This window comes from Ylistrum balloti, unplaced genomic scaffold (genome assembly GCF_031769215.1).
Source record: "Ylistrum balloti isolate Yb309-2 unplaced genomic scaffold, AGI_CSIRO_Ybal_v1 Utg371064, whole genome shotgun sequence".
In the NCBI taxonomy this organism is placed as follows: Eukaryota; Metazoa; Mollusca; class Bivalvia; order Pectinida; family Pectinidae; genus Ylistrum; species Ylistrum balloti.
Window position 1 is genome coordinate 378,636 of NW_026782588.1, and position 25,382 is coordinate 404,017.

Here is a 25,382-nt window from a genome sequence, read left to right on the forward strand (position 1 = left end):
CACTGTTGACCAGTTACGACAGTGAAGTGGAGTTCTGCACTGTTGACCAGTTACGACAGTGAAGTGTAGCTGAGTTCAGCACTGTTGACCAGTTACGACAGTGAAGTGTAGCTGAGTTCAGCACTGTTGACCAGTTACGACAGTGAAGTGTAGCTGAGTTCAGCACTGTTGACCAGTTACGACACTAAAGTGTAGCTGACTTCTGCACTGTAGACCAGTTACGACAGTAAATTGTAGCTGTGTTCAGCACTGTTGACCAGTTACGACAGTGAAGTGTAGCTGAGTTCTGCACTGTTGACCAGTTACGACAGTGACGACAGTGAAGTGTAGCTGAGTTCAGCACTGTTTACCAGTTACGACAGTGAAGTGTAGATGAGTTCTGCACTGTAGACCAGTTACGACAGTGAAGTGTAGCTGAGTTCAGCACTGTTGACCAGTTACGACAGTAAATTGTAGCCGTGTTCAGCACTGTTGACCAGTTACGAAAGTGAAGTGTAGCTGAGTTCAGCACTTGTGACCAGTTACGACAGTGAAGTGGAGTTCTGCACTGTTGACCAGTTACGACAGTGAAGTGTAGCTGAGTTCAGCACTGTTGACCAGTTACGACAGTGAAGTGGATGGAGTTCAGTTACGACAGTATATTGTAGCTGTGTTCAGCACTGTTGACAAGTTACGACAGTGAAGTGTAGCTGAGTTCTGCACTGTACACCAGTTACGACACTGAAGTGTAGCTGAGTTCAGCACTGTTGACCAGTTACGACAGTGAAGATGAGTTCTGCACTGTTGACCAGTAACGACAGTGAAGTGGAGTTCCGCAGTGTTGACATGTTAAGACAGTGAAGTGTAGCTGAGTTCTGCACTGTTGACCAGTTACGACAGTGAAGTGTAGCTGAGTTCAGCACTGTTGACCAGTTACGACAGTGAACTGTAGCTGAATTAAGCACTGTTGACCAGTTAAGACAGTGAAGTGTAGCTGAGTTCAGCACTGTTGACCAGTTACGACAGTAAAGTGTAGCTGAGTTCAGCACTGTTGACCAGTTACGACAGTAAATTGTAGCTGTGTTCACCACTGTTGACCAGTTATGAAAGTGAAGTGTAGCTGAGTTATGCATTGTTGACCAGTTACGACAGTGAAGTGGAGTTTTGCACCATTGACCAGTTACGACAGTGAAGTGTAGCTAAGTTTAGCACTGTTGACCAATTACGACAGTGTAGTGGAGTTCTGCACTGTTGAAGTTACGACAGTGAGTGTAGTGTTCAGCAAGACCAGTTACGACAGTGCACTGTTGACCAGTTACGACAGTAAAGTGGAGTTCTGCACTGTTGACCAGTTACGACAGTGAAGTGTAGCTGAGTTCAGCACTGTTTACCAGTTACGACAGTGAAGTGTAGCTGAGTTCTGCACTGTAGACCAGTTACGACAGTGAAGTGTAGCTGAGTTCAGCACTGTTGACCAGTTACGACAGTGAAGTGTAGCTGAGTTCAGCACTGTTGACCAGTTACGACAGTGAAGTTGAGTTCTGCACTGTTGACCAGTTACGACAGTGAAGTGGAGTTCTGCACTGTTGACCAGTTACGACAGTGAAGTGGAGTTCTGCACTGTTGACCAGTTACGACAGTGAAGTGTAGCTGAGTTCAGCACTGTTGACCAGTTACGACAGTGAAGTTGAGTTCTGCACTGTTGACCAGTTAAGACAGTGAAGTGTAGCTGAGTTCAGCACTGTTGACTAGTTACGACAGTGCAGTGGAGTTCTGCAATGTTGACCAGTTACGACAGTGAAGTGAGGTTCTGGACTGTTGACCAGTAACGACAGTGAAGTTGAGTTCTGCACTGTTGACCAGTTAAGACAGTGAAGTGGAGTTCTGCAGTGTTGACCAGTTACGACAGTGAAGTGTAGCTGAGTTCAGCACTGTTGACCAGTTACGACAGTGAAGTGTAGCTGAGTTCAGCACTGTTGACCAGTTACGACAGTGAAGTGTAGCTGAGTTCAGCACTGTTGACCAGTTACGACAGTGAAGTGTAGCTGAGTTCTGCACTGTTGACCAGTTACGACAGTGAAGTGTAGCTGAGTTCAGCACTGTTGACCAGTTACGACAGTGAAGTGTAGCTGAGTTCTGCACTGTTGACCAGTTACGACAGTAAAGTGTAGCTGAGTTCAGCACTGTTGACCAGTTACGAAAGTGAAGTGTAGCTGAGTTCAGCACTGTTGAAAAGTTACGACAGTGAAGTGTAGCTGAGTTCTGCACCATTGACCAGTTACGAGAGTGAAGTGTAGCTTAGTTCAGCACTGTTGACCAGTGACGACAGTAAGGTGTAGCTGAGTTTAGCACTGTAGACCAATTACGAGAGTGTAATTGAGTTCTGCACTGTTGATCAGGTTCGACAGTAAAGTGTAGCTGAGTTTAGCACTGTTGACCAGTTACGACAGTGAAGTGTAGCTGACTTCTGCACTGTAGACCAGTTACGACAGTAAAGTGTAGCTGAGTTCAGCACTGTTGACCAGTTACGAAAGTGAAGTGTAGCTGAGTTCAGCACTGTTGAAAAGTTACGACAGTGAAGTGTAGCTGAGTTCTGCACTGTTGACCAGTTACGACAGTGAAGTGTAGCTGAGTTCTGCACCATTGACCAGTTACGAGAGTGAAGTGTAGCTTAGTTCAGCACTGTTGACCAGTGACGACAGTAAGGTGTAGCTGAGTTTTTTTATTCGAAATTTGAACCATACCGAAAACCAAAAGTTGACATTTTCAAAAAAAAAAAAAAAAAAAAGTAATGATAAAAAAGCAGATAATAAAATGTGTGACTTTTGACCCAACAACGAGCTTTTTAATTTGACATATTAAGTATTATATGTAACGGACAAAAGTTAGATATGGAAAGTATCTACAAATAATACAAATGCACGAACTCTGTACAATCAACGATTTTCGAGATACGGCTATTTTAAAGTTGTTAACGTATGAAGTCATGGCGGCCATATTGGATTTTTTTTTTTTGGATTTGGACTGAAAAGGCATTGACACCTTCAGATACATACCTACAATATACTGGATATGCTATAAATGTTTATCTTAACAATAAAAAGATTTGGAGTTCACAAATTTCGGAATAATAATAAGAAGAATAAGAAACATAACAATAACAATAAGTCTTTTCTCCAGATGTTTAATTCTACCATGCCTAGCGGCCAGAATGTTGATAACGACATGTTTGATGTTCGATTGAAAACTAGGTTGAAAATATTGATAATGTTTTAGAAAATTATGTACATTGCACACGTACGGTCTTGATAAATTTTGTCTTTCCAGTAGGAAAGCATCTAACTGTTCATAAACCGGAACCAACCATTTTGTACTGCATTTGAATTATTTAAGGGTTGTGTTACATCGATACGCATCGATAACATTTTGGTATGAACAATTACCATTAAGTGAAAGAATATATTTTGCATGTAAAAACGTGGTAGAAACAGAGAGTCATGTTATGATTGATTACTAATGAAATATCAGATTAATCCACAAATAAAAATGTTTACGTAAAACACTGTAGCTTATTAATATCTAGCCATGTATTGACTTACGAGACATGGTAAGAACCAGCATTATATACTATATAATTCACCTCAACAGTATCGGTTTAAATCGAAAAATATAAAGTGATGTTTCAGAATCATCGCCTAATTATGTACATGAAACGACAACTTCCATGATAATATCCTCATGGACATGATAAACACCGATTTGTCTTCACTGTAACAATACTAAAATATACAAATTATTCTTAGAGTATGTAAAAATAGCTGATAATTTAAATCAGATTAAAGTTCTCGTTCAAATATAAGTTTATATTTCAACAGACAGGTTACCACAACGAAATGAACTAAGGGTTCTGCGATGTCTTCTAGAAATAAAGAGGGACATATGAAGTTGTGATTTATATAATCTTCAAGTATGTAATTTATTTTCTCAGTACCATTCTGTTTCATCACGACTGTTTCAAAGATTTTAAATGCACTGGTTGACGGTATACATTATATATTAAGTCTGTCACTTTGTGTCTTTACGACCTTGTCAAACTTTGTGTCCATCACAATATTGGTTATTTGTTCACAAGACCAGTTAAACATAATTGAATGTGTTCCATGGACAACTGAAAAACCAGATTGCCACTTGTCGGTTTCAGCATGATATGTTCAACATATCATTGAAAACTCAGTCTCTACTTTTAGGAGCCAGCAAATCTGACATTAGATGCTGATTGACGAAGAGTGCTCTACGTGTCTTTTATGTGATCTCGAAGTATTGCAGAAACGGCAACATATATGATTGTCCTAATTATGCATTTCTTGGAAATAAAAAGTTATTCGTTCCGTTCACTGGTTCCACCATGCAAATTACAAGGGTAAAGCAGTTAAAACACATCATACTGTAAACGTACTGATTCTGGCGCAATCAAATTCTTATTCTAAGCGTACCGCCATAATATGTACGTTTACACTTATCAAGGAGATAAAATTATTGATATGAAAAACATTTTAATATCTAACCAAGCAGCAACTCTGTGTTTAAAAGATAATAAATCAAACCGAAAATTTGAACAAACGGGCCCGTCACAATTCAAACGGATATATATAGTGTCACAGAGTGAATGGAGAGGCTCAGAGAGCATACATGACAGGTAAGCAGTAACGATATTCTATAGTGGTGAGTGGGAGAGAGCTTCTAGTTAATCCTGATGCGACAAATCGTGTGTCGATGATGTTTGCTACATTCTCAATCTTAATTCAAAATCTCAAAAAATAGGATAACTGTTACGTTTTCCTGACCAATCAATCAATTAATTATTGTTTGATTTTTGTAAACATAAAATATTTAGATACTTTAAGTCTGGTTATGTTTACATTGTTGAATGGCAGCGATCCAAACATGCAAGTTGTATGTGTATTGTAAACAGAAATTCAGTTAATTAAACGTGAAATCCGACAGACGTCAGGTGGTGCTTCAAATCATTATCAAGTGATCAAAGCAATATGCATAAAAAAATAAGAGAAAAATATCTATATGAATGGATATGTCTGATGAAGAATTTATATACAATTTCTACAGCATATTACAGGTACGTGTACTAATTGTACCGCAGTACCGAAACATTCCTAGTATTGGTAGAGAACCTATCCTGTGTTACTCTATGAATACAAAACGCAATGATGTTATCAGTAAATATGTACCTGAAAACACATTTTTCAAATTTTCAACTATCTTAGCCCTATCAAGTCAACTGAAATATTCACAGAAGACAGATTAAACTGATAATGGGACGTTTCAGGTGTTGACAGCGTTGATCCTCTATCAATCTTGCGATGAAAAGAAATAACTTCAGCAAACATGTGTTTGTATGTGTTTGTATGTGAGGTTATATTAGAGACGGTATGTATTTTAATGCATGGCATGCAAATACATGTTCAAATATATTCCATGTCGTTTTCATTATTACAATCATTGCATCTATGTTCAATGTAATCAAAATATCATTTTTTCGATGTAATTTAATGAAATACACATTAATTTCACCCTGTTAAATAATTCATTCAATACCGCAAACATTCTTACTTCTATGCAATGAAATTTCATCACTTTGTCTGTGCGTTTGGAAAATAAGCGCAACGATGAAATAGCACATCTACAACGATTGCTATCAACAAGATATTTCTAGAAATACTTTCAGCGGGAAAAGCGCAAAAGAAACTACCACTGAAATATGCATGTTCACGTAATAGGTTTGAAAAGTAAACATGCCACATTAGGTGACAAGAAATATTCATGTCTGATGACACAATGTATTTTTTCACCCCGAGTGACAAAGGTGTCCTTCATCGTATAATAATTAATCGATATATGTAAGTTGTATATTTTCCCTATTTTATATTCATTTTTTAAATTACCATTATCTGATTAATGTAAGGCTAGTTAACCTTTTCATCTAGATTCTAAGATTCCTGTCGACCAATTTTAAATGTCTTCGGTCCCCTCCTCAGTATCAATATTTTTAGGCACTAAGTATCATCGAAGAATTCTAAAGGACAACACAATAGCAGTTTACTTCATATTTATTGTTTCATTTTTGTATATATTGCAAGATATTTAGATTCTTTATGTTGGTGAAGTCTGGTTATATTCACATTGTTGAATGACAGCGATCCACACAGGCAAGTTGTATATATAATCGTAAACAGAAATTAAATTACTAATAAGTGAATCCCGACAGACGCGCCATAAGATGGCGCTTCCAATCATTATCAAGTGGTCAAAGCTAGATGGATATATATATTTGCATCGAGAAATGAAGAGAAAACAATCTATATAAATGGATATGTCTGATGAAGAAATTTTATACAATTTCTACTGTATATCACCAGTACTTACAGTAATGGAACCGCAGTACCGAAGTCAAAGCAGCGAATCACAAAGTTGTCATTTCAAAATGCATTGCAACTTAAAAAAATAAGATGAACTCCGGCTATTTGTGGAAGGATCAACTCTATTCAAATGTTATCATTTCTATTAGTGTTTTCTGTTATGCAATCCTGTGTAAACATAGACACAATGTTTTCTGGAGTCAGACCATGCGAGGTTACCATATGTGGTCCCTTATATACACAGCTTTCTAATGGCACAAGAACAGGGTTAAATCCCTGTAGACTCGTCAATGTATAACCAAGCTGTTCAATACATAACGATATATATACATCCTCAAGGTAAAAAAATGGCACGTCTTTTGATATAGTATAGACTTTTCTCATTGTAGTCATACTAGTAACGTACCCTGTTCCTGAACAGTATCCTGGGTACACCGACCTCGGGTACTGACGAAATGACGCATACCATTTAAATCTGCTATCTCGGACAGGTAACGCAACGTGTTTACAATATCCTCCAACAGAATTCTCAAGTTGTTTTTCATGATTTTTCACGCTTTCTAACAAATTCCGAACATTGACATATACGTCGTCATCAGTTTTCATCACAAATTTGGCAGAAGAACAAAACAAATTAGCCCACTTAAATCCCATTAATGTTTTTAGTGTCAGATTATTGTAGCTGTCGATGAAATCCTCTTGCACGATATCCTTATATTTAGCAAACTCTCGAGTTATATCCTGTTTCAATGGCTTGTTAGACTGGGAACCCAGCAGGAAGACGTACCTTACGTTTGATGTATTGTTTTTAGAAATGTTTAGCCATGTCCTTCGAATTACCTCTCTTTTGTGTCGATTACCAGGTGTTGTCGAGATTAAAATAACAACGTCTATGTCGGAAGTTTGTTTCACACTGCATATGTCTTTGTTGACATGAATAAAGTTAAAGTTATGCAGGAAACAGTTTGAGCAGTTATCAAGACGGGCGAGAGGGTCGAAGGTAGTTGTTGGCTCGGCACTCGTGCTCGGTGTTGTTGTTGCTGTCAAATTTGCTGTTAAAGAAGACATCGGTGTTTGTTTTTCTGATGATGACGATGGCGACGGCAACGCTGACGATTCTATCGAAGTTGTTCTTGCGTTGTTAAAATTCATGTGACCAATAAGGTTTAACTCGGTTGTATTCCTCATATTGAATAACATCCTAGAGTTATCCCTCAGTCGGGTTTTTGTGCTATGTCTTAAGAGGAGTTCCGAGTGTTTCTTCTTGTTCGTTCTATTTAACCAAATATACACCAGCACACATGCGAACAATGGTAGTATCATCTTTAGTAGATATCTCTTAGCCATGATGTGAAGTGAACTTATGATTTATGTTTAAAAGCAGTCAGCTCTAGGTTTTTCCGTCATCTACCTGAATCCGAGCATTGGTATAGAACCTATCCTGTGTTACTCTATGAATACAAAACGCAATAACGTTATCAATAAATATGTACCTGAAAACACATTTTTCAAATTTTCAACTATCTTAGCCCTATCAAGTCAACTGAAATATTCGCAGAAGACAGATTAAACTGATAAGGGGACGTTTCAGGTGTTGACAGCGTTGATCCGTTATCAACCCTGCGATGAAAATAAATTACTTTAGCAAACACGTGTTTGTGTGTGTTTGTATGTGAGGTTATATTAGAGACGGTATGTATATTAATGCATGGCATGCACATACATGTTCAAATATATTCCATGTCGTTTTCATTATTACAATCATTGCATCTATGTTCAATGTAATCAAAATATCATTTTTTCGATGTAACTTAATGAAAATACACATTAATTTCACCCTGTTTAATAATTCATTCAATACCGCAAACATTCTTACTTCTATGCAATGAAATTTCATCACTTTGTCTGTGCGTTTGGAAAATAAGCGCAATGATGAAATAGCACATCTACAATGATTGCTATCAACAAGATAATATTTTCTGGAAATACTTTCAGCGGGAAAAGCGCTAAAGAAACTACCACTGAAATATGCATGTTCACATAATAGGTTTGAAACGTAAACATGCCACATTAGGTGACAAGAAATATTCATGTCTGATGACACAATGTATTTTTCATTTGTTAAATTTTAAAATTTTCAACTATCTTAGCCCTATCAAGTCATTATCAAGTGGTTAAAGCTAGATGGATATATACATTTGCATCGAGAAATGAAGAGAAAACAATCTGCATAAATGGATATGTCTGATGAAGAAATTTTATACAATTTCTACTGTATATTACCAGTACTTACAGTAATGGAACCGCAGTACCGAAGTCAAAGCAGCGAATCACAAAGTTGTCATTTCAAAATGCTTTGCAACCAAAAAAAATAAGATAAACTCCGGCTATTTGTGGAAGGATCAACTCTATTCAAATGTTATCAATTCTAGTAGTGTTTTCTGTTATGCAATCCTGTGTAAACATAGACACCATGTTTTCTGGAGTCAGACCATGCGAGGTTACCATATATGGTCCCTTATATACACAGCTGTCTAATGGCACAAGAACAGGGTTAAATCCCTGTAGACTCGTCAGTGTATCACTAAGCTGTTCAATACATAACGATATATATACATCCTCAAGGTAAAAAAATGGCACGTCTTTTGATATAGTATAGACTTTTCTCATTGTAGTCATACTAGTAACGTACCCTGTTCCTGAACAGTATCCTGGGTACACCGACCTCGGGTACTGACGAAGTGACGCGTACCATTTAAATCTGCTATCTCGGACAGGTAACGCAACGTGTTTACAATATCCTCCAACAGAATTCTCAAGTTGTTTTTCATGATTTTTCACGCTTTCTAACAAATTCCGAACATTGACATATACGTCGTCATCAGTTTTCATCACAAATTTGGCAGAAGAACAAAACAAATTAGCCCACTTAAATCCCATTAATGTTTTTAATGTCAGATTATTGTAGCTGTCGATGAAATCCTCTTGCACGATATCCTTATATTTAGCAAACTCTCGAGTTATATCCTGTTTCAATGGCTTGTTAGACTGGGAACCCAGCAGGAAGACGTACCTTACGTTTGATGTATTGTTTTTAGAAATGTTTAGCCATGTCCTTCGAATTACCTCTCTTTTGTGTCGATTACCAGGTGTTGTCGAGATTAAAATAACAACGTCTATGTTGGAAGTTTGTTTCACACTGCATATGTCTTTGTTGACATGAATAAAGTTAAAGTTATGTAGGAAACAGTTTGAACAGTTGTCAAGACGTGCGAGAGGGTCGATGGTAGTTGTTGGCTTGGTGCTCGTGCTCGGTGTTGTTGTTGCTGTCAAAGAAGTCATCGGTGTTCGTTTTTCTGATAATGACGATGGCGACGGCAACGCTGACGATTCTATCGATGTTGTTCGTGCGTTGTTAAAATTCATGTGACCAATAAGGTTTAACTCGGTTGTATTCCTCATATTGAATAACATCCTAGAGTTATCCCTCAGTCGGGTTTTTGTGCTATGTCTTAAGAGGAGTTCCGAGTGTTTCTTCTTGTTCGTTCTATTTAACCAAATATACACCAGCACACATGCGAACAATGGTAGTATCATCTTTAGTAGATATCTCTTAGCCATGATGTGAAGTGAACTTATGATTTATGTTTAAAAGCAGTCAGCTCTAGGTTTTTCCGTAATCTACATGAATCCGAGCATTGGTATAGAACCTATCCTGTGTTACTCTATGAATACAAAACGCAATAACGTTATCAATAAATATGTACCTGAAAACACATTTTTCAAATTTTCAACTATCTTAGCCCTATCAAGTCAACTGAAATATTCGCAGAAGACAGATTAAACTGATAAGGGGACGTTTCAGGTGTTGACAGCGTTGATCCGTTATCAACCCTGCGATGAAAATAAATTACTTTAGCAAACACGTGTTTGTGTGTGTTTGTATGTGAGGTTATATTAGAGACGGTATGTATATTAATGCATGGCATGCAAATACATGTTCAAATATATTCCATGTCGTTTTCATTATTACAATCATTGCATCTATGTTCAATGTAATCAAAATATCATTTTTTCGATGTAACTTAATGAAAATACACATTAATTTCACCCTGTTTAATAATTCATTCAATACCGCAAACATTCTTACTTCTATGCAATGAAATTTCATCACTTTGTCTGTGCGTTTGGAAAATAAGCGCAATGATGAAATAGCACATCTACAATGATTGCTATCAACAAGATGATATTTTCTGGAAATACTTTCAGCGGGAAAAGCGCTAAAGAAACTACCACTGAAATATGCATGTTCACATAATAGGTTTGAAACGTAAACATGCCACATTAGGTGACAAGAAATATTCATGTCTGATGACACAATGTATTTTTCATTTGTTAAATTTTAAAATTTTCAACTATCTTAGCCCTATCAAGTCATTATCAAGTGGTTAAAGCTAGATGGATATATACATTTGCATCGAGAAATGAAGAGAAAACAATCTGCATAAATGGATATGTCTGATGAAGAAATTTTATACAATTTCTACTGTATATTACCAGTACTTACAGTAATGGAACCGCAGTACCGAAGTCAAAGCAGCGAATCACAAAGTTGTCATTTCAAAATGCTTTGCAACCAAAAAAAATAAGATAAACTCCGGCTATTTGTGGAAGGATCAACTCTATTCAAATGTTATCAATTCTAGTAGTGTTTTCTGTTATGCAATCCTGTGTAAACATAGACACCATGTTTTCTGGAGTCAGACCATGCGAGGTTACCATATATGGTCCCTTATATACACAGCTGTCTAATGGCACAAGAACAGGGTTAAATCCCTGTAGACTCGTCAGTGTATCACTAAGCTGTTCAATACATAACGATATATATACATCCTCAAGGTAAAAAAATGGCACGTCTTTTGATATAGTATAGACTTTTCTCATTGTAGTCATACTAGTAACGTACCCTGTTCCTGAACAGTATCCTGGGTACACCGACCTCGGGTACTGACGAAGTGACGCGTACCATTTAAATCTGCTATCTCGGACAGGTAACGCAACGTGTTTACAATATCCTCCAACAGAATTCTCAAGTTGTTTTTCATGATTTTTCACGCTTTCTAACAAATTCCGAACATTGACATATACGTCGTCATCAGTTTTCATCACAAATTTGGCAGAAGAACAAAACAAATTAGCCCACTTAAATCCCATTAATGTTTTTAATGTCAGATTATTGTAGCTGTCGATGAAATCCTCTTGCACGATATCCTTATATTTAGCAAACTCTCGAGTTATATCCTGTTTCAATGGCTTGTTAGACTGGGAACCCAGCAGGAAGACGTACCTTACGTTTGATGTATTGTTTTTAGAAATGTTTAGCCATGTCCTTCGAATTACCTCTCTTTTGTGTCGATTACCAGGTGTTGTCGAGATTAAAATAACAACGTCTATGTTGGAAGTTTGTTTCACACTGCATATGTCTTTGTTGACATGAATAAAGTTAAAGTTATGTAGGAAACAGTTTGAACAGTTGTCAAGACGTGCGAGAGGGTCGATGGTAGTTGTTGGCTTGGTGCTCGTGCTCGGTGTTGTTGTTGCTGTCAAAGAAGTCATCGGTGTTCGTTTTTCTGATAATGACGATGGCGACGGCAACGCTGACGATTCTATCGATGTTGTTCGTGCGTTGTTAAAATTCATGTGACCAATAAGGTTTAACTCGGTTGTATTCCTCATATTGAATAACATCCTAGAGTTATCCCTCAGTCGGGTTTTTGTGCTATGTCTTAAGAGGAGTTCCGAGTGTTTCTTCTTGTTCGTTCTATTTAACCAAATATACACCAGCACACATGCGAACAATGGTAGTATCATCTTTAGTAGATATCTCTTAGCCATGATGTGAAGTGAACTTATGATTTATGTTTAAAAGCAGTCAGCTCTAGGTTTTTCCGTAATCTACATGAATCCGAGCATTGGTATAGAACCTATCCTGTGTTACTCTATGAATACAAAACGCAATAACGTTATCAATAAATATGTACCTGAAAACACATTTTTCAAATTTTCAACTATCTTAGCCCTATCAAGTCAACTGAAATATTCACAGAAGACAGATTAAACTGATAAGGGGACGTTTCAGGTGTTGACAGCGTTGATCCTCTATCAACCCTGCGATGAAAATAAATTACTTTAGCAAACGTGTTTGTGTGTGTTTGTATGTGAGGTTATATTAGAGACGGTATGTATATTAATGCATGGCATGCAAATACATGTTCAAATATATTCCATGTCGTTTTCATTATTACAATCATTGCATCTATGTTCAATGTAATCAAAATATCATTTTTTCGATGTAACTTAATGAAAATACACATTAATTTCACCCTGTTTAATTATTAATTCAATACCGCAAACATTCTTACTTCTGTGCAATGAAATGTCATCACTTTGTCTGTGCGTTTGGAAAATAAGCGCAATGATGAAATAGCACATCTACAATGATTGATATCAACAAGATGATATTTTCTAGAAATACTTTCAGCGGGAAAAACGCTAAAGAAACTACCACTGAAATATGCATGTTCACATAATAGGTTTGAAACGTAAACATGCCACATTAGGTGACAAGAAATATTCATGTCTGATGACACAATGTATTTTTCATTTGTTAAATTTTAAAATTTTCAACTATCTTAGCCCTATCAAGTCATTATCAAGTGGTTAAAGCTAGATGGATATATACATTTGCATCGAGAAATGAAGAGAAAACAATCTGCATAAATGGATATGTCTGATGAAGAAATTTTATACAATTTCTACTGTATATTACCAGTACTTACAGTAATGGAACCGCAGTACCGAAGTCAAAGCAGCGAATCACAAAGTTGTCATTTCAAAATGCTTTGCAACCAAAAAAAATAAGATAAACTCCGGCTATTTGTGGAAGGATCAACTCTATTCAAATGTTATCAATTCTAGTAGTGTTTTCTGTTATGCAATCCTGTGTAAACATAGACACCATGTTTTCTGGAGTCAGACCATGCGAGGTTACCATATATGGTCCCTTATATACACAGCTGTCTAATGGCACAAGAACAGGGTTAAATCCCTGTAGACTCGTCAGTGTATAACTAAGCTGTTCAATACATAACGATATATATACATCCTCAAGGTAAAAAAATGGCACGTCTTTTGATATAGTATAGACTTTTCTCATTGTAGTCATACTAGTAACGTACCCTGTTCCTGAACAGTATCCTGGGTACACCGACCTCGGGTACTGACGAAGTGACGCGTACCATTTAAATCTGCTATCTCGGACAGGTAACGCAACGTGTTTACAATATCCTCCAACAGAATTCTCAAGTTGTTTTTCATGATTTTTCACGCTTTCTAACAAATTCCGAACATTGACATATACGTCGTCATCAGTTTTCATCACAAATTTGGCAGAAGAACAAAACAAATTAGCCCACTTAAATCCCATTAATGTTTTTAATGTCAGATTATTGTAGCTGTCGATGAAATCCTCTTGCACGATATCCTTATATTTAGCAAACTCTCGAGTTATATCCTGTTTCAATGGCTTGTTAGACTGGGAACCCAGCAGGAAGACGTACCTTACGTTTGATGTATTGTTTTTAGAAATGTTTAGCCATGTCCTTCGAATTACCTCTCTTTTGTGTCGATTACCAGGTGTTGTCGAGATTAAAATAACAACGTCTATGTTGGAAGTTTGTTTCACACTGCATATGTCTTTGTTGACATGAATAAAGTTAAAGTTATGTAGGAAACAGTTTGAACAGTTGTCAAGACGTGCGAGAGGGTCGATGGTAGTTGTTGGCTTGGTGCTCGTGCTCGGTGTTGTTGTTGCTGTCAAAGAAGTCATCGGTGTTCGTTTTTCTGATAATGACGATGGCGACGGCAACGCTGACGATTCTATCGATGTTGTTCGTGCGTTGTTAAAATTCATGTGACCAATAAGGTTTAACTCGGTTGTATTCCTCATATTGAATAACATCCTAGAGTTATCCCTCAGTCGGGTTTTTGTGCTATGTCTTAAGAGGAGTTCCGAGTGTTTCTTCTTGTTCGTTCTATTTAACCAAATATACACCAGCACACATGCGAACAATGGTAGTATCATCTTTAGTAGATATCTCTTAGCCATGATGTGAAGTGAACTTATGATTTATGTTTAAAAGCAGTCAGCTCTAGGTTTTTCCGTAATCTACATGAATCCGAGCATTGGTATAGAACCTATCCTGTGTTACTCTATGAATACAAAACGCAATAACGTTATCAATAAATATGTACCTGAAAACACATTTTTCAAATTTTCAACTATCTTAGCCCTATCAAGTCAACTGAAATATTCACAGAAGACAGATTAAACTGATAAGGGGACGTTTCAGGTGTTGACAGCGTTGATCCTCTATCAACCCTGCGATGAAAATAAATTACTTTAGCAAACGTGTTTGTGTGTGTTTGTATGTGAGGTTATATTAGAGACGGTATGTATATTAATGCATGGCATGCACATACATGTTCAAATATATTCCATGTCGTTTTCATTATTACAATCATTGCATCTATGTTCAATGTAATCAAAATATCATTTTTTCGATGTAACTTAATGAAAATACACATTAATTTCACCCTGTTTAATAATTCATTCAATACCGCAAACATTCTTACTTCTATGCAATGAAATTTCATCACTTTGTCTGTGCGTTTGGAAAATAAGCGCAATGATGAAATAGCACATCTACAATGATTGCTATCAACAAGATGATATTTTCTGGAAATACTTTCAGCGGGAAAAGCGCTAAAGAAACTACCACTGAAATATGCATGTTCACATAATAGGTTTGAAACGTAAACATGCCACATTAGGTGACAAGAAATATTCATGTCTGATGACACAATGTATTTTTCACTCCGAGCGATCAAGGTGCCCTTCATCGCATGATAATTAATCGATATATGCAAGCCAAATATTTCCCCATTTTTTTATAGTTATTGTGTTAAATTACCATTAGTTTGAAGTATTATTCATATGTTAACGTACTTAAAACATTGGAATAATTGCACAGTTCAGCGTATACGCATTTAATCGTCGTTCTTTTCAAATTGATCGGATACGACAAAAAAAATGTTATCTGATTAATGTAAGGCTAGTTAACCTTTTCATCTAGTCATCTAGATTCTAAGATTCCTGTCGACCAATATTAATTGTCTTCGGTCCCCTCCTCAGTATCAATATTTTTAGGCACTAAGTACCATCGAAGAATTCTAAAGGACAACACAATGGCAGTTTACTTCATATTTATTGTTTCATTTTTGTATATATTGTAAGATATTTAGATTCTTTATGTTGGTGAAGTCTGGTTATATTCACATTGTTGAATGACAGCGATCCACACAGGCAAGTTGTATATATAATGGTAAACAGAAATTAAATTACTAAAAAGTGAATCCCGACAGACGCGCCGTAAGATGGCGCTTCCAATCATTATCAAGTGGTCAAAGATAGATGGATATATATATTTGCATCGAGAAATGAAGAGAAAACAATCTGTATAAATGGATATGTCTGATGAAGAAATTTTATACAATTTCTACTGTATATCACCAGTACTTACAGTAATGGAACCGCAGTACCGAAGTCAAAGCAGCGAATCACAAAGTTGTCATTTCAAAATGCATTGCAACTTAAAAAAATAAGATGAACTCCGGCTATTTGTGGAAGGATCAACTCTATTCAAATGTTATCAATTCTAGTAGTGTTTTCTGTTATGCAATCCTGTGTAAACATAGACACCATGTTTTCTGGAGTCAGACCATGCGAGGTTACCATATGTGGTCCCTTATATACACAGCTGTCTAATGGCACAAGAACAGGGTTAAATCCCTGTAGACTCGTCAGTGTATAACCAAGCTGTTCAATACATAACGATATATATACATCCTCAAGGTAAAAAAATGGCACGTCTTTTGATATAGTATAGACTTTTCTCATTGTAGTCATACTAGTAACGTACCCTGTTCCTGAACAGTATCCTGGGTACACCGACCTCGGGTACTGACGAAATGACGCATACCATTTAAATCTGCTATCTCGGACAGGTAACGCAACGTGTTTACAATATCCTCCAACAGAATTCTCAAGTTGTTTTTCATGATTTTTCACGCTTTCTAACAAATTCCGAACATTGACATATACGTCGTCATCAGTTTTCATCACAAATTTGGCAGAAGAACAAAACAAATTAGCCCACTTAAATCCCATTAATGTTTTTAATGTCAGATTATTGTAGCTGTCGATGAAATCCTCTTGCACGATATCCTTATATTTAGCAAACTCTCGAGTTATATCCTGTTTCAATGGCTTGTTAGACTGGGAACCCAGCAGGAAGACGTACCTTACGTTTGATGTATTGTTTTTAGAAATGTTTAGCCATGTCCTTCGAATTACCTCTCTTTTGTGTCGATTACCAGGTGTTGTCGAGATTAAAATAACAACGTCTATGTCGGAAGTTTGTTTCACACTGCATATGTCTTTGTTGACATGAATAAAGTTAAAGTTATGAAGGAAACAGTTTGAGCAGTTATCAAGACGGGCGAGAGGGTCGAAGGTAGTTGTTGGCTCGGCACTCGTGCTCGGTGTTGTTGTTGCTGTCAAATTTGCTGTTAAAGAAGACATCGGTGTTTGTTTTTCTGATGATGACGATGGCGACGGCAACGCTGACGATTCTATCGATGTTGTTCGTGCGTTGTTAAAATTCATGTGACCAATAAGGTTTAACTCGGTTGTATTCCTCATATTGAATAACATCCTAGAGTTATCCCTCAGTCGGGTTTTTGTGCTATGTCTTAAGAGGAGTTCCGAGTGTTTCTTCTTGTTCGTTCTATTTAACCAAATATACACCAGCACACATGCGAACAATGGTAGTATCATCTTTAGTAGATATCTCTTAGCCATGATGTGAAGTGAACTTATGATTTATGTTTAAAAGCAGTCAGCTCTAGGTTTTTCCGTCATCTACATGAATCCGAGCATTGGTATAGAACCTATCCTGTGTTACTCTATGAATACAAAACGCAATAACGTTATCAATAAATATGTACCTGAAAACACATTTTTCAAATTTTCAACTATCTTAGCCCTATCAAGTCAACTGAAATATTCACAGAAGACAGATTAAACTGATAAGGGGACGTTTCAGGTGTTGACAGCGTTGATCCTCTATCAACCCTGCGATGAAAATAAATTACTTTAGCAAACGTGTTTGTGTGTGTTTGTATGTGAGGTTATATTAGAGACGGTATGTATATTAATGCATGGCATGCACATACATGTTCAAATATATTCCATGTCGTTTTCATTATTACAATCATTGCATCTATGTTCAATGTAATCAAAATATCATTTTTTCGATGTAACTTAATGAAAATACACATTAATTTCACCCTGTTTAATAATTCATTCAATACCGCAAACATTCTTACTTCTATGCAATGAAATTTCATCACTTTGTCTGTGCGTTTGGAAAATAAGCGCAATGATGAAATAGCACATCTACAATGATTGCTATCAACAAGATGATATTTTCTGGAAATACTTTCAGCGGGAAAAGCGCTAAAGAAACTACCACTGAAATATGCATGTTCACGTAATAGGTTTGAAACGTAAACATGCCACATTAGGTGACAAGAAATATTCATGTCTGATGACACAATGTATTTTTCACTCCGAACGATCAAGGTGCCCTTCATCGCATGATAATTAATCGATATATGCAAGCCAAATATTTCCCCATTTTTTTATAGTTATTGTTTTAAATTACCATTAGTTTGAAGTATTATTCATATGTTAACGTACTTAAAACATTGGAATAATTGCACAGTTCAGCGTATACGCATTTAATCGTCGTTCTTTTCAAATTGATCGGATACGACAAAAAAAATGTTATCTGATTAATGTAAGGCTAGTTAACCTTTTCATCTAGTCATCTAGATTCTAAGATTCCTGTCGACCAATATTAATTGTCTTCGGTCCCCTCCTCAGTATCAATATTTTTAGGCACTAAGTACCATCGAAGAATTCTAAAGGACAACACAATGGCAGTTTACTTTATATTTATTGTTTCATTTTTGTATATATTGTAAGATATTTAGATTCTTTATGTTGGTGAAGTCTGGTTATATTCACATTGTTGAATGACAGCGATCCACACAGGCCAGTTGTATATATATAATCGTAAACAGAAATTAAATTACTAAAAAGTGAATCCCGACAGACTCGCCATAAGATGGCGCTTCCAATCATTATCAAGTGGTCAAAGCTAGATGGATATATATATATTTGCATCGAGAAATGGAGAGAAAACAATCTGCATAAATGGATATGTCTGATGAAGAAATTTTATACAATTTCTACTGTATATTACCAGTACTTACAGTAATGGAACCACAGTACCGAAGTCAAAGCAGCGAATCACAAAGTTGTCATTTCAAAATGCTTTGCAACTTAAAAAATAACATGAACTTCGGCTATTTGTGGAAGGATCAACTCTATTCAAATGTTATCAATTCTAGTAGTGTTTTCTGTTATGCAATCCTGTGTAAACATAGACACCATGTTTTCTGGAGTCAGACCATGCGAGGTTACCATATATGGTCCCTTATATACACAGCTGTCTAATGGCACAAGAACAGGGTTAAATCCCTGTAGACTCGTCAGTGTATAACTAAGCTGTTCAATACATAACGATATATATACATCCTCAAGGTAAAAAAATGGCACGTCTTTTGATATAGTATAGACTTTTCTCATTGTAGTCATACTAGTAACGTACCCTGTTCCTGAACAGTATCCTGGGTACACCGACCTCGGGTACTGACGAAATGACGCATACCATTTAAATCTGCTATCTCGGACAGGTAACGCAACGTGTTTACAATATCCTCCAACAGAATTCTCAAGTTGTTTTTCATGATTTTTCACGCTTTCTAACAAATTCCGAACATTGACATATACGTCGTCATCAGTTTTCATCACAAATTTGGCAGAAGAACAAAACAAATTAGCCCACTTAAATCCCATTAATGTTTTTAGTGTCAGATTATTGTAGCTGTCGATGAAATCCTCTTGCACGATATCCTTATATTTAGCAAACTCTCGAGTTATATCCTGTTTCAATGGCTTGTTAGACTGGGAACCCAGCAGGAAGACGTACCTTACGTTTGATGTATTGTTTTTAGAAATGTTTAGCCATGTCCTTCGAATTACCTCTCTTTTGTGTCGATTACCAGGTGTTGTCGAGATTAAAATAACAACGTCTATGTCGGAAGTTTGTTTCACACTGCATATGTCTTTGTTGACATGAATAAAGTTAAAGTTATGAAGGAAACAGTTTGAGCAGTTATCAAGACGGGCGAGAGGGTCGAAGGTAGTTGTTGGCTCGGCACTCGTGCTCGGTGTTGTTGTTGCTGTCAAATTTGCTGTTAAAGAAGACATCGGTGTTTGTTTTTCTGATGATGACGATGGCGACGGCAACGCTGACGATTCTATCGATGTTGTTCGTGCGTTGTTAAAATTCATGTGACCAATAAGGTTTAACTCGGTTGTATTCCTCATATTGAATAACATCCTAGAGTTATCCCTCAGTCGGGTTTTTGTGCTATGTCTTAAGAGGAGTTCCGAGTGTTTCTTCTTGTTCGTTCTATTTAACCAAATATACACCAGCACACATGCGAACAATGGTAGTATCATCTTTAGTAGATATCTCTTAGCCATGATGTGAAGTGAACTTATGATTTATGTTTAAAAGCAGTCAGCTCTAGGTTTTTCCGTCATCTACATGAATCCGAGCATTGGTATAGAACCTATCCTGTGTTACTCTATGAATACAAAGCGCAATAACGTTATCAGTAAATATGTACACACGTTTTTTAATCAAGTTTCTTTATCTAATCAAGTGAAATATGAACAGGAAAAAAAATCACTGATAAGGGGACATGTCAGGTTGTGGGTGTTCATCCTCTATTTTTATTGCAATTTGTTTGGGTGTGATTGCATGTGAATTCATTGCAAGTATATACATGTTCATAATGCACATGTTTTCAATGTCATCAATATATAATATTTTACAAAGTAACTAAGTTAGAATACACATTAATTTCCCACTGTTAAATATTCCATTTATTACCGCAAACCTCTTTATTATGTGTAATTAAATTTCAACACTTCGTCAGTGCATTTGACAAATTAGCTCAATGATGAAATAACGCATTCACAATGCTATCAACACAAATATATTTTTTATCAAAATTTTCAGCGGGAAAATCGCTAATTAATGTTCGAAATGAAGATGAAGACCATTGTCGTTTTATCAATATATTCAAGGAGCGGAAAGAGAGTTTACGACTTCACTCCGACTAAGTTTAAACGAATATGTCCGATGTTGAACGTAGAAATCTGACCAATCTGATTTAGTTATTTTAGACTTTTGGCATCACCCATCGTGCAACCAGAAACACAAGGAAGAATAAAAAAAAATCATAACTGAAAAAAAGTCCTTCAACGTTAGGATTTACCAATAAATCACTAATGACGAGATGGTCATTTAACAGTTGTGGGATTTGTCAAAATAAAAATCAATTTTCACGAATATCCAAGTGAAATTTTTTTTAATTGCGTATTCCTATTATCAAAGTAATCGTTAGCTCTCGATGATCAATTATATCCTTCTGTAGTAGACGACGTTGTAATTGAAACAGTCATCGCCGGACGCTTTTTATCTACACAGACAGATACGGCCTTTTGTAATTGATAATCAGAATTATTTACTCGAAAAATGTGGTGGGATCGTGAAGTCTTCCATTATGATAATGGCAAAATTATGAAGGATATATACGATAAGAGATACACTGATTTCAGGCTTGAATTATTCCGTAACTTGGTTTTATTTCAGAATGTAATTTATTTTCATTTTCTCTTATCATTTCTGGTTTTTGTCGAGACCGGTTTTTGTGTTCCTCGGTTACCGTCTTCGTTTCTGAAATTTCACTTTCGGACGTGGTGGTTGTACATGGTGCAGATTGATACATTATTTGGCAGAGCTATTCACTTGTGTGTCTCTCGAACAATCGTACAATACCAAAGTCGTTTCCCAAGGAAATCTTTTTTTATTGTTTTTGTGAAGTTTCTTATTCTTCTTCTTTTATTTCCGTATTTTGTGGCGTCTCTACTTTTAGATGAGTGAAAGAAAGGTTTACGGTTTTGTTAGTATGTTTTAATGAAGGCCTGAAGGTGCTACAGGAACATTTTCAAATAGGTTAAACATCCAACATGACGTCACAAACTAAAATAATATTAAAACAGCTGTAAATTAAAAATCATTCGTTGTAGAGAGTTTGTGCAATTAAATTATTTGTAGAGAATTTCCTTATTTATTTTTTTGTCATGACATGTTATTAGAAAATATGCTGAACAAAAATGTTCGCTGTTGGGTCAAAGGTCACAAATTTTTGAAAATTTTCATTTTTCAAGATTTTTGAAAAATTCTTCCATCAATCAATGCACAATGATTATCTTATGAATTTGATGTCTCCACTTTTTCCGTAACCGTTTTACGCCATTTTGAAGATTTCCGTTGATCTTTTAAAAATGCCGACAAAAAGTTCGAATTAAAATTATTCCAAGATCTTAAATAAAAATCTTATTTAATTGGTATGAAAAAGTTTCCCCATGTGTATTTTACCAATTGAGGAAATTTTGAACCCGGTTTGAAAAACAAAATTACCGCCATGACCGGCTTAATGTATTGAATTTAACTTTGGATATGTGATGTAGAATTAAATATCAATAACATTTCTCTTGAAACTTATTTCTATAAAATGACAACTTCCGGTTTCGGTTAAAGGTCAAAGATCGAATGTGCAATTTTCAGAGCTAAATTTTGAAAAAACTTCTTAATAACCAAATGACCCAGGGTTTCGTTGTTGTGTCTGCAGCATGCCAGGATAAAGGACCAAGTTTGTTAATATGATTGACTTTGACCTACTTTTAAGGTCACTGAGGTCAAATATGTTAAAGATTTTATAAGACATTTTCGTATTAAATGAAATGTTCAAAGTATTGATATTTGTCAAGCAACTTGCTGAAAAGCTACTAAATGCATGCATTAGAATTGCCGTACTGGCTGAACTTCCGGTTTTTCGAAGAGGTCAAATTTCAGAAGTGCTATTTTTGGTAACAAAAAAAAATTCTTCTCAATAACCAAATGGCCCTGACCCAATTTCAATGTCACTGGGGTCAATTATGTTAAGATTGTAAAAAGGCTTTTTCTCAATAAAGTAACCACCAGAGCGTTGACATTTGGAAACAATTTAGGTGAAAAGCCCGTTAAATGGTTTCAAACAATTTCTAGTTTTTATTATCATTTTTTTTTTTTTTTTTTTTGTTAAATTATAATTATGCTGTTTGGTTTTACACTGGGTAACGTTCTATAAAAAGTTATGGCCATTTAAGAACGGCTTTTCCATATATGTGGGGTGCAAACACATGTTTATTGGATGATGCAATATGTTCGTGTATGTCGCATCCCTGCGATGGCGGGGAACTGCATGATGCCGACATTATAGTAGTACCACGTGTATACTGCAAAAGGTACCTAGCATACCAGTCTGTAGGGTTACATTACACAGATAACAGGCAAACCAGTCTTAGAAGTAAAATATGGCTGAGAGTAAGCAGTGAGTTGTAACTACCATCGTTATGTGTTGGGAACAAAAAGCCTTTCTCAACAGGGGCAAACGCTCAAATAAAGGCTAAAACTGGGGAAGTCTCAAGGGAGACATCGGATAGAAAATTGTTCTTTGAAAACAAACCAAAGATCACAGAACTCAAATTCAGTCACCATTTACAAATCGTGCAATGAGGACATGTAAAGTTTGAACAATTTGTCCGCCTTTACATTTATGTCACTGGAAAATTATGATAGACTGCTATATTCTACTGTAGCTGTATTCAAGGCTTTCTTTGATATGATGCCGGATTTTATGCCATGCATGGTATGTCAGCTTCATAAAGATTTAATTTATTTATCTATGCTCATAGTGTTCAGTTTAAGGAAGATCCAGAATGTATACCTTTTTGATGAACACAATACGATCCCTGTCTAGAAGAATAAACACAGTTATTAGATAAACATCCTACTATCAGTGTACCTAGTAATAAAATCCATTTCACCATTTGTTGATGTAAAAGTTTATATGGCCTAGCGGAACTGGCTGAAAGTTCCCATCGTGACTTCAACAAATCCATAGTGTCATATGCGACGTCAACAAGTGATGAAAAGTGAGGATTGTCATAGTACCAATCAGCGTAATAAATACAATCACGAATGTTACTACAATGTCTAAGTTATGAGATTAAACAATATCCTGCATTCGTTTCCATTTGAGAATAGAAAAAGAACCAAATGGAGGTTTATACTTATACTCCAGTCACATATGGCTTACGGCGAGTTTAAGGCGCCTTTGCGGCGACCGTAAGCCCCAAATCTTACGATGGCCGTACGGTCACCTTACGGTAAACTCACGATTTTTGCTCGCCGCAAACTCACCGGAAATTCGCCGTAATGCTTGCGATTTTATTCAACTCCGCGTTAATTTTTTCCCCAAAAACCCTAACGCCGCAAAGACGCCGTAGACCGCAAAGACGCCGCGTCTACAACCCAATGTCACCGTACGGTGTCCATAAAGTGACTTACGGTTTTTCACCCGTCCCTGGTTCTTATAAATCGTACGATCATTGCACGGTCACCGTACGGCCACCGTACGATTTTTAAAAACTCGTACGGTTACCTTACGTTGATCTTGCGGTATCCGTATGGTGGCCGTACGATGTTAAAGATATCGTGCGGCGACAGTACGGCGACCGTGCGGTCACCGTAAGGCACAGTTAGAATATTAGCGATAAGAATTCGATTTGTTTCTGGAATCTTCTGGAAAATGGCGTTGATGCTACCACAGCGGCTACAACTGGAGCGCTTGAGGTAACAACTGAGGCAGAACCAACGGCAACGGTAAACTGTTATTGCAGCTATAGTTGTATTGGAACACCAGCGGGTCCGTCGGGAAGACGAACGGTTTGGGTAAAACCCTGGCGTACCACCCTAGGACACTATGATACGTTAATGCAGGAGCTCATGAGGGAATCTCGGGAGATTTCATGTCCTACCCTCATTGCTAAGGAGCCATAGACGGCAAACACATCGCCATCAAGAAGCCACGACATTCCGGTACCGCATATGGTAACTAAGGGTTTTTTCTCCATTGTGCTCTTGGGGCTTGTCGACGCAGACTATAAGTTTTTGTGGGTGAACGTTGGTGCGAAATAATCCATGTCTGATGCTGGTGTCTTCAATGAGTCAACCCTGGAACCTGCTCTTCGACAGAAAACCCTTGGCCTTCCACCCCCAGAGCGTCTACCCAATGATAACGATATTTCACCATATTTTATTGTTGGAGATGACGCCTTTCCTCTGCGTACATACCTCATGAAACCATACTCCCACCATTACCTTGAGCACGACGAAAGAGTCTTCAATTATCGTACATCCCGTGGCAGGAGGGTGGTCGAAAACCCATTTGGGATACCTGCCATGCGCTTCCGATGTCTGTTGACGCATTTGCAGACCACACCCGAGAACGCTATTTTGATTACGAAAGCATGCGTCGTTCTACATCAGATAATGTGACAGAGATTCCCAAACCTCCAGAATGCATACCTAGACCAAGAAGCAATCGACGGGCAGATAACACCAGGTGCATTGAGAGACCAAGCGATGATGCAAGAAATGGAAATCGGACGTGCTCCCCGTGAAACCCGAGAAGGAAAGCTCCTCCGTACAGCACTCAAGTACTACAATTGCTTTGTCTTCTCTAAAAGCATCCCGGTCT

The 25,382-nt window shown here is 36.8% G+C and overlaps 7 protein-coding genes across 7 annotated transcripts; 1 reads left to right on the plus strand and 6 right to left on the minus strand.

Moving 5' to 3' along the window:
* Positions 1–6,539: 6,539 nt before the first annotated feature.
* On the minus strand, positions 6,540–7,601 carry LOC132560446 (beta-1,3-galactosyltransferase 1-like). The gene has a single exon (XM_060225109.1). The coding sequence runs from the start codon at positions 7,599–7,601 to the stop codon at positions 6,540–6,542; it is 1,062 nt and encodes a 353-aa protein (XP_060081092.1).
* A 1,224-nt stretch (positions 7,602–8,825) lies between these two features.
* On the minus strand, positions 8,826–10,034 carry LOC132560447 (beta-1,3-galactosyltransferase 1-like). Its single transcript, XM_060225110.1, has one exon. The coding sequence runs from the start codon at positions 10,032–10,034 to the stop codon at positions 8,826–8,828; it is 1,209 nt and encodes a 402-aa protein (XP_060081093.1).
* Positions 10,035–11,099: 1,065 nt separating this feature from the next.
* Positions 11,100–12,308, minus strand: LOC132560448 (beta-1,3-galactosyltransferase 1-like). Its single transcript, XM_060225111.1, has one exon. It carries the CDS (start codon positions 12,306–12,308, stop codon positions 11,100–11,102), a length of 1,209 nt encoding a protein of 402 aa, XP_060081094.1.
* Positions 12,309–13,371: 1,063 nt separating this feature from the next.
* LOC132560450 (beta-1,3-galactosyltransferase 1-like) lies at positions 13,372–14,580 on the minus strand. Its single transcript, XM_060225112.1, has one exon. The coding sequence runs from the start codon at positions 14,578–14,580 to the stop codon at positions 13,372–13,374; it is 1,209 nt and encodes a 402-aa protein (XP_060081095.1).
* A 1,593-nt stretch (positions 14,581–16,173) lies between these two features.
* LOC132560451 (beta-1,3-galactosyltransferase 1-like) lies at positions 16,174–17,235 on the minus strand. The gene has a single exon (XM_060225113.1). It carries the CDS (start codon positions 17,233–17,235, stop codon positions 16,174–16,176), a length of 1,062 nt encoding a protein of 353 aa, XP_060081096.1.
* Positions 17,236–18,990: 1,755 nt separating this feature from the next.
* On the minus strand, positions 18,991–20,052 carry LOC132560452 (beta-1,3-galactosyltransferase 1-like). Its single transcript, XM_060225114.1, has one exon. The coding sequence runs from the start codon at positions 20,050–20,052 to the stop codon at positions 18,991–18,993; it is 1,062 nt and encodes a 353-aa protein (XP_060081097.1).
* A 4,771-nt stretch (positions 20,053–24,823) lies between these two features.
* Positions 24,824–25,180, plus strand: LOC132560453 (putative nuclease HARBI1). The gene has a single exon (XM_060225115.1). It carries the CDS (start codon positions 24,824–24,826, stop codon positions 25,178–25,180), a length of 357 nt encoding a protein of 118 aa, XP_060081098.1.
* The last annotated feature ends 202 nt before the right edge of the window (positions 25,181–25,382 follow it).

Bases quoted from the DNA above. Each gene is read 5' to 3' on its own strand.
- LOC132560447 (XM_060225110.1), bottom strand. From the start codon at position 10,034: ATGGCTAAGAGATATCTACTAAAGATGATACTACCATTGTTCGCATGT.
- LOC132560446 (XM_060225109.1), bottom strand. From the start codon at position 7,601: ATGAGGAATACAACCGAGTTAAACCTTATTGGTCACATGAATTTTAAC.
- LOC132560450 (XM_060225112.1), bottom strand. From the start codon at position 14,580: ATGGCTAAGAGATATCTACTAAAGATGATACTACCATTGTTCGCATGT.
- LOC132560448 (XM_060225111.1), bottom strand. From the start codon at position 12,308: ATGGCTAAGAGATATCTACTAAAGATGATACTACCATTGTTCGCATGT.
- LOC132560453 (XM_060225115.1), top strand. From the start codon at position 24,824: ATGTCTGATGCTGGTGTCTTCAATGAGTCAACCCTGGAACCTGCTCTT.
- LOC132560452 (XM_060225114.1), bottom strand. From the start codon at position 20,052: ATGAGGAATACAACCGAGTTAAACCTTATTGGTCACATGAATTTTAAC.
- LOC132560451 (XM_060225113.1), bottom strand. From the start codon at position 17,235: ATGAGGAATACAACCGAGTTAAACCTTATTGGTCACATGAATTTTAAC.